The sequence below is a fragment of the Salvia splendens genome, chromosome 10 (assembly GCF_004379255.2).
Source record: "Salvia splendens isolate huo1 chromosome 10, SspV2, whole genome shotgun sequence".
Taxonomy (NCBI): Eukaryota; Viridiplantae; Streptophyta; class Magnoliopsida; order Lamiales; family Lamiaceae; genus Salvia; species Salvia splendens.
The window spans coordinates 15,814,322-15,826,188 of NC_056041.1; the positions used below are offsets into that span (position 1 = coordinate 15,814,322).

Consider the following 11,867-nt stretch of genomic DNA (forward strand, 5'->3'; position numbering starts at 1 on the left):
ATATGATAATTATTTGATGCTCATCAATTGGTAATCCCTGTCTAGTAACAAAAACAAATTTAGCATAGTTCTTATTCGCGTAAATAGAAAATGTTGTAGTCTCAAACTTACTACATCAACAAAAGTAACTAAACCAAACACAGACGAGATAAGCCTCGGCGCGATATACACGGCGCCGGCACGTGTCATTTCCCCGACCAAAGTCCTAGCACGCGTGACATGGGCCCCACAGTAAAAAAAAGAGAAAAAGGAAATCCACACAGACAGATATAGATAGAGAGACCAAATTTATACCTACGCACATACATTCATACTCTAAATAATTATTAAAAAAAAGATTTTTTTTTCACACAGTGCACACAGTTGGGTTCGGTGGCAATGGCATTGATAAAGCAGATTCATCAGTGTCCCCCACGACCCTCTTTAATTTTATGTTTTCTTCTCTCTCCCCTTTTCTTTCTTTCTTTCTTTCTTTCTTTCTTTCTTCTACGCCTCAATCCATCTGCTCAAGAGAACCTTATCATGAACCTCAAGGTATATTCACATCTCTCCCTCTCTCTCTCTTTTCACCTTTACCTGCATCTTTCTTTATTTAAAGCAACCCTTTACTTATTTGACTGTAAAAACACAAACCCCATAAGAGAAATATATGGTTGTTGCTTTTCTTAGCTTCTTAGCTGCATTTCTGGAATTTTCCTCTCTTTCTTTCTTTGTTTTGGTGGGTTTTTTTAATTTTAAGATCTGTGTTATATGTTTTTTATTTTTTAATTTATGAGTTGCAATTTAGAATGTTTTTAGGCATTCCACATTTTTAGACAGTGTGTGTGTTTTACTTTTCAGGTTTTTTGTTGGTGGAAATAAGCAGTGTGCTTTTGTTATATATTGCTGATCAACTTGTGTTGTCTCTCTTGTTTTTCCACAGGATTTAGGGACTCAGATCTGAAGCTTTGAGGTTATGTTTTGGGCTTTCCAAAATCTTCTTCACAAGGTTCTCTACTTATCTCACTTTTCAAAATATACTGATTTTGAGTTTGTTATGTTTATTATCTGTTGGAATTGCTAGTTTGTATGTTCCCTTAAGTGCTGACAGTTTTAATGCTAAGTTTCATAGATTTTGGGGATGGAAGGGTCTCACATTTATTTAAAAGTTCGAAACTATGTGTATGTTCAGTTACATTCTTGCCTCTTATTTTATGAACCCACTTTTAAGTACTTGGTATGAAATCTTGATGAATCAATTCGGGTTTTGCGTTGTGGCTTGCTTTCTCCTTTGTGTAGCACTCTAATTCTTATTTTCTGTATCCCCGTCTGTCTTTTCTTGCTTTCGTTCCACATGTTTGAAGCACTCTGAGAAGCATTACTTCGAGTTTTAGGCCTTGCACGGAATTTCTCTAGCATGTTTTGATTGAAAACTAGAAGCAAATTCGTTCTTCTATAATTTTAGTTTTGCGCTCTTTCTGTTTGAAGATCATGTTAGTTTTAGAGTTAGCTCAAAATCATGTTTTATTAAGGGATTATTTATGCCAAGTCAATCTGGAGTTCCAAGATTGTTTTGATTTGGTATGTGTAACCTGATTCAGGATTTTGTACTAATACAGGTATAAAGGAGGTTGAGAAAAATGCAGAGGCCACCAATGGAAGATTTCTCGTTGAAGGAGACCAAACCCCACCTTGGTGGGGGGAAGGTGACCGGAGATAAGCTGACAAGCACCTATGACCTCGTTGAGCAAATGCAGTACCTCTATGTACGTGTCGTGAAGGCAAAAGATTTACCTGGAAAGGATGTTTCCGGTAGTTGTGACCCGTATGTCGAGGTTAGGCTTGGAAACTACAAGGGCACAACTCGCCATTTCGAGAAGAAGTCGAACCCTGAGTGGAATCAGGTGTTTGCCTTCTCGAAGGAGCGGATCCAGGCCTCTGCCCTCGAGGTTTCTGTGAAAGATAAGGATGTTGTGAAGGATGACTTTATTGGCCGGGTTGTGTTCGATCTGAATGAGATCCCGAAAAGGGTTCCTCCCGACAGTCCCCTGGCCCCGCAGTGGTATAGGTTGGAGGACAGGAAGAGTGAGAAGGCGAAGGGCGAGCTCATGCTGGCTGTCTGGATGGGCACACAAGCTGACGAGGCATTCCCAGAGGCGTGGCACTCGGATGCTGCGACGGTCAGTGGTGCTGACGGTCTTGCAAATATCAGGTCGAAGGTCTATCTCTCGCCTAAGCTTTGGTACCTGAGAGTAAACGTGATCGAAGCTCAGGACTTGCAGCCCAGCGACAAAGGTCGTTTTCCCGAGGTTTACGTGAAGGCCATTCTAGGGAACCAAGCACTGAGAACACGAGTTTCGATGAGCAAAAGTATCAATCCTCTGTGGAATGAGGATTTGATGTTCGTGGCTGCGGAGCCTTTTGAGGAGCCACTGATTTTGAGTGTGGAAGACCGTGTTGCTCCCAACAAAGATGAGGTTTTGGGAAGATGTGGTATCCCGTTGCAGTATGTGGACAGGAGGTTGGATCACAAGCCCGTGAATACGAGGTGGTTTAATCTGGAGAAACATATAATAGTCGAAGGTGAAAAGAAAAAGGACATGAAGTTTGCCAGCAAGATTCATATGAGAATTTGTCTCGAAGGCGGTTATCACGTCTTGGACGAGTCCACTCACTACAGCAGCGATCTTAGGCCGACTGCTAAAGTGCTTTGGAAGTCGAGCATTGGTGTTCTTGAGTTGGGGATTTTGAACGCACAGGGGCTTTCTCCGATGAAAACAAAGGATGGAAGGGCGACAACTGATGCTTATTGTGTTGCCAAATATGGACAGAAGTGGGTCAGGACGAGGACAATCATCGACAGTTTTTCTCCAAAGTGGAACGAGCAGTACACGTGGGAGGTCTACGATCCTTGCACTGTCGTAACCATCGGTGTATTCGACAATTGTCATTTGCAAGGAGGGGATAAAGGCGGTAGGGATTCTAGAATCGGGAAGGTCAGGATTCGCCTTTCAACTCTGGAAACAGATCGTGTGTACACTCATTCGTATCCTCTTCTCGTCTTGCATCCATCGGGGGTGAAGAAGATGGGCGAAATCCATTTAGCTGTGCGGTTCACTTGCTCATCTTTGGTGAACATGATGCATCTGTACTCGCAGCCGCTGCTGCCTAAAATGCACTATATTCACCCATTAACCGTCAGTCAGCTCGACAACTTGAGGCACCAGGCGACTCATATTGTCTCGATGAGGCTGAGTCGGGCTGAGCCGCCTCTCAGGAAGGAGGTGGTCGAGTATATGCTTGATGTTGGCTCGCACATGTGGAGCATGAGGCGGAGCAAGGCCAACTTCTTCCGGATCATGGGTGTGATGAGCGGGCTGATCGCTGTCGGGAAATGGTTCGATCAGATCTGCAACTGGAAGAACCCGATCACCACTGTGCTCATCCACATCTTGTTTCTGATCCTCGTTATGTATCCGGAGCTGATCTTGCCGACGGTCTTCCTCTACATGTTCTTGATCGGCGTGTGGTACTACCGGTGGAGGCCGAGGCACCCGCCCCACATGGACACTCGCCTCTCCTGTGCCGACAACTCCCACCCCGACGAGCTCGACGAGGAGTTTGACACGTTCCCAACCTCCCGCCCAGCGGACATTGTCCGGATGAGGTATGACCGTCTGCGGAGCATCGCGGGGCGGATCCAGACAGTCGTCGGTGACTTGGCAACGCAAGGAGAGAGGCTGCAGAACCTACTCAGCTGGCGGGACCCTCGGGCGACAGCCTTGTTCGTCATCTTTTGCTTAATCTCGGCTGTCGTCCTCTACGTCACCCCGTTCCAAGTCGTGGCCCTCCTTGGCGGATTCTATGTGTTGAGACATCCGAGGTTCCGGTACAAGCTCCCTTCCGTGCCCATAAACTTCTTCCGGAGGCTGCCGGCGAGAACTGACTGCATGTTGTGAGCAGCTCAGGTTTTTGGAGGCCGTTTCCGGGCCATCGCCGGCCGGCATAGAATATGCCGGCGAGGAAGCTTGATGCTGGTTTGACAAGTTACGTAAGTTATATCTGATGAAAAACTTCAATATTTTGTGGAATTTTAGGTTTATTTATTTTTGAAAGGATCTGTGGTTTGGAAAAGGTGGTTATTTTGAGACAGATCCATGCTAATATCTATTTCCTAACTTGTTATTTCATTCAATCTGTTCTTGAACCCTAAGTATCCTTCATCTCTATATATGAATTTGGAGTGAGATAAATGCCACATTTTGATTCTATTTTCTATCTTCATTTTGTACAAGTTGTGTGTTTAAATGATTGCAATTATTTGAATTCTCTATCACATGTCGTATTTAATCTTTTATTGAATTATTGTAAAATATAAGGTTAGGTTATATGCAAAATTAGTTTTAAATGAAGAAAGCAGAATTATAACACGAAGATCATTTTGTTTTAAAAAATTTAATGACAAACATATGCACAGATTATATTAATCAATTAAAATAAACTAATAATAAACATTATTTTGTCTGTTAATTATGTTTGTGTTTTGATTTTGCGTTGTGTATTTAAAATTAGTTATGTATTGATAAAAGTGTTTAAAATTTACGCCGGTATTACATTGTTTATTTATTTTTGAGTAAAGTGGGCATTAGTTTAGTAGTAATAATAAAGAGAGTGGAGACAAAAACATGTTTCTTTGAACATTCCTTAAACAACAAATAAAATACTAATAAAAACCCAATTTCCTGTGTAATGGAGGACTAGGGTGTTCCCTTATTAATGAAGTCACATTTTGAGAAAATATATTGAGATAGAATAAGTGGACAAAATATGAAAATTCTAGTTTAAAAAAAAGTAAAAGTTACCCGTTTAGACTTTAAATTGGTGGGCATTGAATCAGAGAAAGCGTCAGAGAAATTGGTCCAATTCATGTGCTGCAATCTGACAAAATTTCGATCTTCTTTTTTGACTGTGAATAAGTTATAGTAGTAAAAGTTTCACATTAGTATAGAAGGCGTAAATCTTTATTTCTCCACAGCTGTGTCCACAATATTAACTTTCATATTATGGCCACAATATTAACTTTTTTGTGCATATTGATTCTTTTTTCTATCTTTAACTTGCCATTAATATATTTTCAAAATAAATTAAGGGGAAAAAAACACTACTGATCAAAATCTAAAAGTGATAAAAAAAACACAACAGAAAATATATAAATTGGGCCAATTTGGGTTCTGTATTATGGAATAAATAACGGCCCAATTAAATGAATTAGTCGATTGTATAATCTACTTTTATATCCTAAACTTTTTATTAACCATTTCAACATGTTAACATCTGAATATTTTTCTATCAAACAAAAACCGCCATTCTCCATAACAGAAATGACTAATTAGGAACCAGTATTGGGCCCACCAGAAATATATACTTCTGTACTAATCTTTTTGATGCGATATAAGTATAAAATTCTTAGCCCATTTAAGGTGGGCCTCAACATTTGGGGCTACTGCTTTCTAATCAAAACACTTTTTTTTTTGGCTGAATTAGACTCTGGCCATTTTTCGATTTATACATCAATTAAGAGTAAAATTCACAATTATTTGGGAGTTGAGAACATTCATAGATCAATAGTGTTTGGGTATATGTCTAAATCAAGGTTCCAAATTCTTGAAGAAAATAAATGTCCACTATATTATGATCTACACACTTTTCCCAATTTTCTATCTCTTATTGATGAAACAAATAGTTCAACTTAAAAAAATGTGCCATTAGAATTACCAAATTGATTCCACATATTGTTCATTTTATACAAACATGAATCACTTACACTGTATGACTTGTTCTGGCATTTTATACAAACATGAATTAGAAGGATTAATGCATGAAATGGAATAAATGGAAGATGTTTGAATTAGAAAGAAACGGATTTCAGTGCTGGAAAATAAGTACGTATCTAATTTATTTATTTTAAAAAAAAGTCTGAGAGATTTTGAGTAGACATTTATATTTGGTGTCAAAATGATGCATTGAGTTCATTTTGTGTGGTGTAATTAAGGTATTACACTTAATTCAGTTTGTTTTTTTATTATGGTATAATACAATTCATTAAATATTTATACTTTTTCATTAAGAAGACACACACTTAGTTCATCTTACATAGCTTCATTATGTTAAGAGATCAAAGTGAACATAAGAATTTTGCATGAATATATGAATTTCCATAACTAACCATGCACCAAAAAGTCATAAAACTCTTTCTATGAGATTTTATTTATAAAATTAAATTATAATTATAGAATTTTAAGCCTATATATTACAAGATATTGTAGTTTTAATTTGGTCTTTGGTTATATATTAGGGATTTGTTATTTTTTTTACAATTCTCTCTCTTTATATATAAAAATCCAAACAAGAATCTCTGCTGACTGTCATTTTTCCATCCTTATCTCTGTCAAATCTTTATTAAAGCAGATTTCACCATGAATTATGAATGAAAATTATTATTCTTGGCCAACATATCGTTGCTCTCACAAAACCCTAGAAGTCGCCTGCCCGACGGGAACGAATCCCGCGCACAGACACTTTCTTGATCCGCCGATCCGATCTGGGACGCCGGAGTTATCTTGGTGACTGAAATTCGCAGGTTCTCGGCAAAGTTAGGAGGGGAGACTCCTAACATCTGGTGCTTTCATCGACGCACTCATGAGTCGTTTCAACAATGGTAAATCAGTTTGGGGCGCCCATCGCCCAGATACGTTCGCGAACGGAGCCTCGCGTTGTCTAAATTTCAACATCCGACATAACGAGGTGTTTCAACGGCAACCGATCGAGGATGATGAATTGGAGGGGCGTCCACACGGTGATTCTCATCATGATGATACCGTGAGTGGAAAATTAGATCGATTGCTAGATAAGATGGATAAATTTGATTTATGGAGGGATGAGGCGGATCGGCGATTTGAAAATTTGGATCCGTGTTTGTCACGCAAGACGGAACCCCCACTAGGGTTTGACGGTGGTGATGACGGGGTGTGTGATGACGTAAGGAGAGGGAGATCAGGTGATGGCGGATATCGCTCCAAGAACGCTGACTGGGGTTTTCGCGATACGGCGCTCGAAGACAGGGGCCGTCGCGGTGCTAGAGACGGAGGTGGTTCAGGTTGGGATTTCCACGGAAATCGGGGCGGACGCGCTCAGTTTGGGGGCTATCGGCAACAATTCGACAAGCCTACTTCATGCTGGGATCCCCCTCATCATTACAAAGCATCTGCAGCAGGGTTCGCCAAGAATCAAGTGACAATGAAGCCGCCGAGGTTCGACGGCAGCGAGGCGACCAATTGGATCTCCAGGGTTCAATATTACTTTGATCATTTGATGATTCCCGATGCCCAGCGCCTTCCCTACGCGGTTATGTTGTTCGACCCCCCGGCTTCGGAGTGGGTGTTTAATTATGGTGCAAATATTGAATGCGTCACGTGGCAAGAATTTTTGGAAGATGTGCGACGCAGTTTTGATAGGCAGAGAGATCGATATCGTCGCGAGGGGAGAATTCACATGGGTTCATGTTGGGACCCACCAAGATATCAACAACATCGTCAACCAATATGCGGCCATGATCAGCCACCACTGGGTCCGCCTAGTCGTTGGGATCCGCCCGACAATCGCTGCCCGCAGACTTTGCAGCTTTCGAAGTCTGACCGACTGCTGAGTCGCCGCACAGCTCCGTTGTCTGCTGTTGCCACGCACCCGCCTCAACAGTCCAGCAGGTTTATTGATTCGGGGAAGCAGCGTGGTCTGCCCAATATTCCCAGTCTCAAGGTTTGTTCTCCTGACCCAGCCCATCTAGCTGCAGTAAGTGATTACAACGAGAAGTGGCGTATTTATAGATTGAAGCATTCCTCCCTCCTCGCTGAGTTGAGTGCAACGTTTGAGGAAAATATAGATGACAGAATTCTAGTTGAGGATGTTCCCAACAACGCCGTTCACAACGGGGGCGCTACTCTTGATGTTGATGTTCCAATCGACGAGCCCCTAGAAGAGGTCGTCAAGACCGACAATACGCCGCGGCAAGTGCTCGTCGGGGCATATGATGAGAAGATTGATGATCTTAGTGTTCCAACACATAAGAAATTGGAGATGAGAGAAGCTACAGAGACTTTGCTAGAGAAAGAAAATAAAGCCGAAGCCCTTCGATCTAGTTTGGAGCCGAAAGAGAAAGATTTTAGTGTGTTGATGGAGAAGACGAGCGAGAGAGAGAGCATGGAGAATCAGAGTTTTGTTAATGACATCCTGGCTGGATTGGATATGAAAATACTGGACAATCAAGAAGAAATGGATGAGAAGCGAAGGTTGTTTGAGGATGAGCTTGAATTAAACGCGGGAGAATTGGGTATGAATCATCGATCAACATCGCTCGACACCGATGCAAGGTTGATCCCTCCGTGCAATGACGCGCCATATTTGAGTGTTCTTGGAAGTGATAAAGGAAGACATTCAACTGTTCGATATGTGTTTGATCCCGGAGGAGACGCCCTGCTAAAGCTTTTGCCTTCAACTCTCGTGGTTGGTTTGTGGTTCCCACCTTGAGGACAAGGTGGATTTTAACCGGGGGGGAGTTGATACGTTCCTATATCTTATTATTTAGTAATCTTTGATTCACCAAATCTTTCTTGTTAGTTAGGGCTTAGTATTATATATAGGATAGATTGTTATTATTTTGAGGGAAATCAATCAATGAGAATTACGATATTTTTGCCCACAAATCACACGTCTACTTTCAACACTAGTTCGCCGCTGCCCGACGGAGGAGCCTCCGCGCACAGCCGCCTCTAGAACCCCCGCCGATCCTATCACGGGACGCCGGGACTATCATTGAACTCCCAAAAAAACCCTAGAAGACGCCTGCCCGACGGGAACGAATCCCGCGCACAGACGCTTTCTTGTTCCGCCGATCCGTTCAAGGACGCCGGAGTCTTCTTTGTTTCGCATTAATCGCATGTTCTCGGCAAGTTAAGAGGGGAGACTCTTAACATCTGGTGCTTTCATTGAGAGCCCAAACGGCTCGGAGTGGTGGCCGGGCAACGAACTCGCCGTGACCAACGAGTGCGTTTGGGACCGCTCGGAGTGGTGACCCACGGAGTGGTGGCCGGGCAAAGAATCCGCCGTGACCAACGTGGCCGTGACCAACGAGAACTCGGAGTGGTGGCCCACGGAGTGGTGGCCTGGCAAAGAACCAGCCGTGACCAACGTGGCCGTGACCAACGAGGACGTTGGCCCTTAAAGGAGGGTCGAATGTTACGGACTCAATTCCCACATCGGTTGTGAGAACAACTGATGTGGTCTATATAGACTAAATGGACTCTCTCTCCTAACAGACTAGTCTTTTGGGATGAGTTCTCCTGTTTGGTCTGTATCAGACTTGTTCTGGCATTTTATACAAACATGAATTAGAAGGATTAATGCATGAAATGGAATAAATGGAAGATGTTTGAATTAGAAAGAAACGGATTTCAGTGCTGGAAAATAAGTACGTATCTAATTTATTTATTTTAAAAAAAAGTCTGAGAGATTTTGAGTAGACATTTATATTTGGTGTCAAAATGATGCATTGAGTTCATTTTGTGTGGTGTAATTAAGGTATTACACTTAATTCAGTTTGTTTTTTTATTATGGTATAATACAATTCATTAAATATTTATACTTTTTCATTAAGAAGACACACACTTAGTTCATCTTACATAGCTTCATTATGTTAAGAGATCAAAGTGAACATAAGAATTTTGCATGAATATATGAATTTCCATAACTAACCATGCACCAAAAAGTCATAAAACTCTTTCTATGAGATTTTATTTATAAAATTAAATTATAATTATAGAATTTTAAGCCTATATATTACAAGATATTGTAGTTTTAATTTGGTCTTTGGTTATATATTAGGGATTTGTTATTTTTTTTACAATTCTCTCTCTTTATATATAAAAATCCAAACAAGAATCTCTGCTGACTGTCATTTTTCCATCCTTATCTCTGTCAAACCTTTATTAAAGCAGATTTCACCATTTTTCATTCATCATTTCCATTCAAATTTTCAAAATTATACTCACTCCATCCTATAAAAATAGAGATATTAATGCATAAAAATTATACTTGGTCCGTCATAAAAATTTCCTTATAGTTAATATTACTATTCACACACACGCGCGCACACACACGCACGCGAACGCATACGCACACGCACACACTTTTCCTTCGCACACACATTACACACTTTACGCACCCACACACGCTAAAACACACTCTGCACCTTTACACACACTTTGAATTATAATTCAATTCCTCTGTTTAACGAACAATGGATTAGGAATTTCTGAATAATGCTAAGATTTATATTTTAAAGTAAAATGTACTAGGCAAGAGTTAAATGTTATCTTTTATCCCATATCGAATCTTAATGTGAAAGGCTTACATGTTATCTATTTCTGGTAAATGCATATATTATTAATTGCTTCTTTGCATGATATACACGCGTTAGAGAACTTTAAATTGTAACGTAAGTTGGACAACATTACTATTCACATGCATGCGGTACACGCACACGCACGCGCGCGCGCGCACACACTTCACCTTCACACATATTATATCTTTTCCATTTTTAATTTGTTATAACTATATCACCTAACCTAAAATTTCTACATAGTCAACATTCATGCATGATGAGTTGTGTAATAATCACTCATCAACTCTTATTCTTGTTATTATTTTGGTATAACTTTAATTAATAAAGTAAAAAATGGTTGATTTAATTACATGGTGATAGCTTGAGGCAGCGTAGTTCAAGAATTTGCCAGCATAGTTCAGGTTGTGATATTAAATTACTGCATTAATTAAATATAAAAATGGCTATTTTTAATAAATCTAAAAGATTCCCCATTAACTAAATGTTGAGATTTATTATCATTTATATAAGTGTAATTTCGTGCTTGGATCAATTAATTCATTAATTAAAAAAAATTAAGGATGGGAAAATTTATCCCAACCCATGTGTGCGGTTGGTGAATTGCGTCTACGTGTGAAAAGTTGCACATGGCGTGATACTCGAGGGTGTTGCATTAATTATGAATTAATGAATTGATTCCACATATTTTCAAGGTGCGGCACAATTTGATATGGAGTACGCGCGATGGCTGGAGCCTGGAGGAGCCCCTCCATTTGACGGTCGAGCTGAGGGGCGCAGTCAACGAGTACCGACCGAAGAACGAGGTGTGTGTCGCCATCAACAACTTGTTGGCCCACCGCCAATTGGTTGACACAACTATGTAAATATACTTTATGCGCATAAATTCCTTTTCTCTTTTATCTTTTTCATATTTAACTTGTTATAATTATATCATTTAACATAAATTTTCCTTATAGTCAACATTACTATTCACACACATGCGCACATGCACGCGCACATACACACGCGCGCACACATGCTTGCACACACGCGATGCAGCTTTACACACACTTTGAATTATAATTCAACTCTTTTGGAATTGAATTATAAAATTTCAATTCCAATTTCATGTAACGAACAGAGTCTTTATGAAATTCTCAATAATTGGGGATTACTAGTAATATATATTCTCAATAATTCCAATTTTGCTACAACCCCTCTCTGACTCTGTGTGTGTATCTCTCTCTATCTGTCACTCAAAACGTGAACTGAATATTTGGTGGGAAAGACAAATTTAATTGGGCCACAAATCCATGTCAATAAATGATTTTATTGTTTAAATCTATCGTTAAATGACATATTAGGTCTTAAATAGTACATCCCATTGGACTCTCATTTTCGTAACATCAATTATTGGGCTATTTGAATTTTAGACCTTTTGATCTTGTGTGAG

At 40.2% G+C, this 11,867-nt stretch overlaps 1 protein-coding gene across 1 annotated transcript; it reads left to right on the forward strand.

Moving 5' to 3' along the window:
• The first annotated feature begins 375 nt into the window (after window positions 1-375).
• On the forward strand, window positions 376-4,250 carry LOC121752034 (FT-interacting protein 3). The gene is made up of 3 exons (XM_042146907.1): window positions 376-534; window positions 923-988; window positions 1,599-4,250. The coding sequence occupies exon 3, from the start codon at window positions 1,620-1,622 to the stop codon at window positions 3,936-3,938; it is 2,319 nt and encodes a 772-aa protein (XP_042002841.1). The 5' UTR covers window positions 376-534; window positions 923-988; window positions 1,599-1,619; the 3' UTR covers window positions 3,939-4,250.
• Window positions 4,251-11,867: the final 7,617 nt, after the last annotated feature.

Coding starts and splice junctions, on each gene's coding strand:
- LOC121752034 (XM_042146907.1), top strand. CDS start 1,620: ATGCAGAGGCCACCAATGGAAGATTTCTCGTTGAAGGAGACCAAACCC.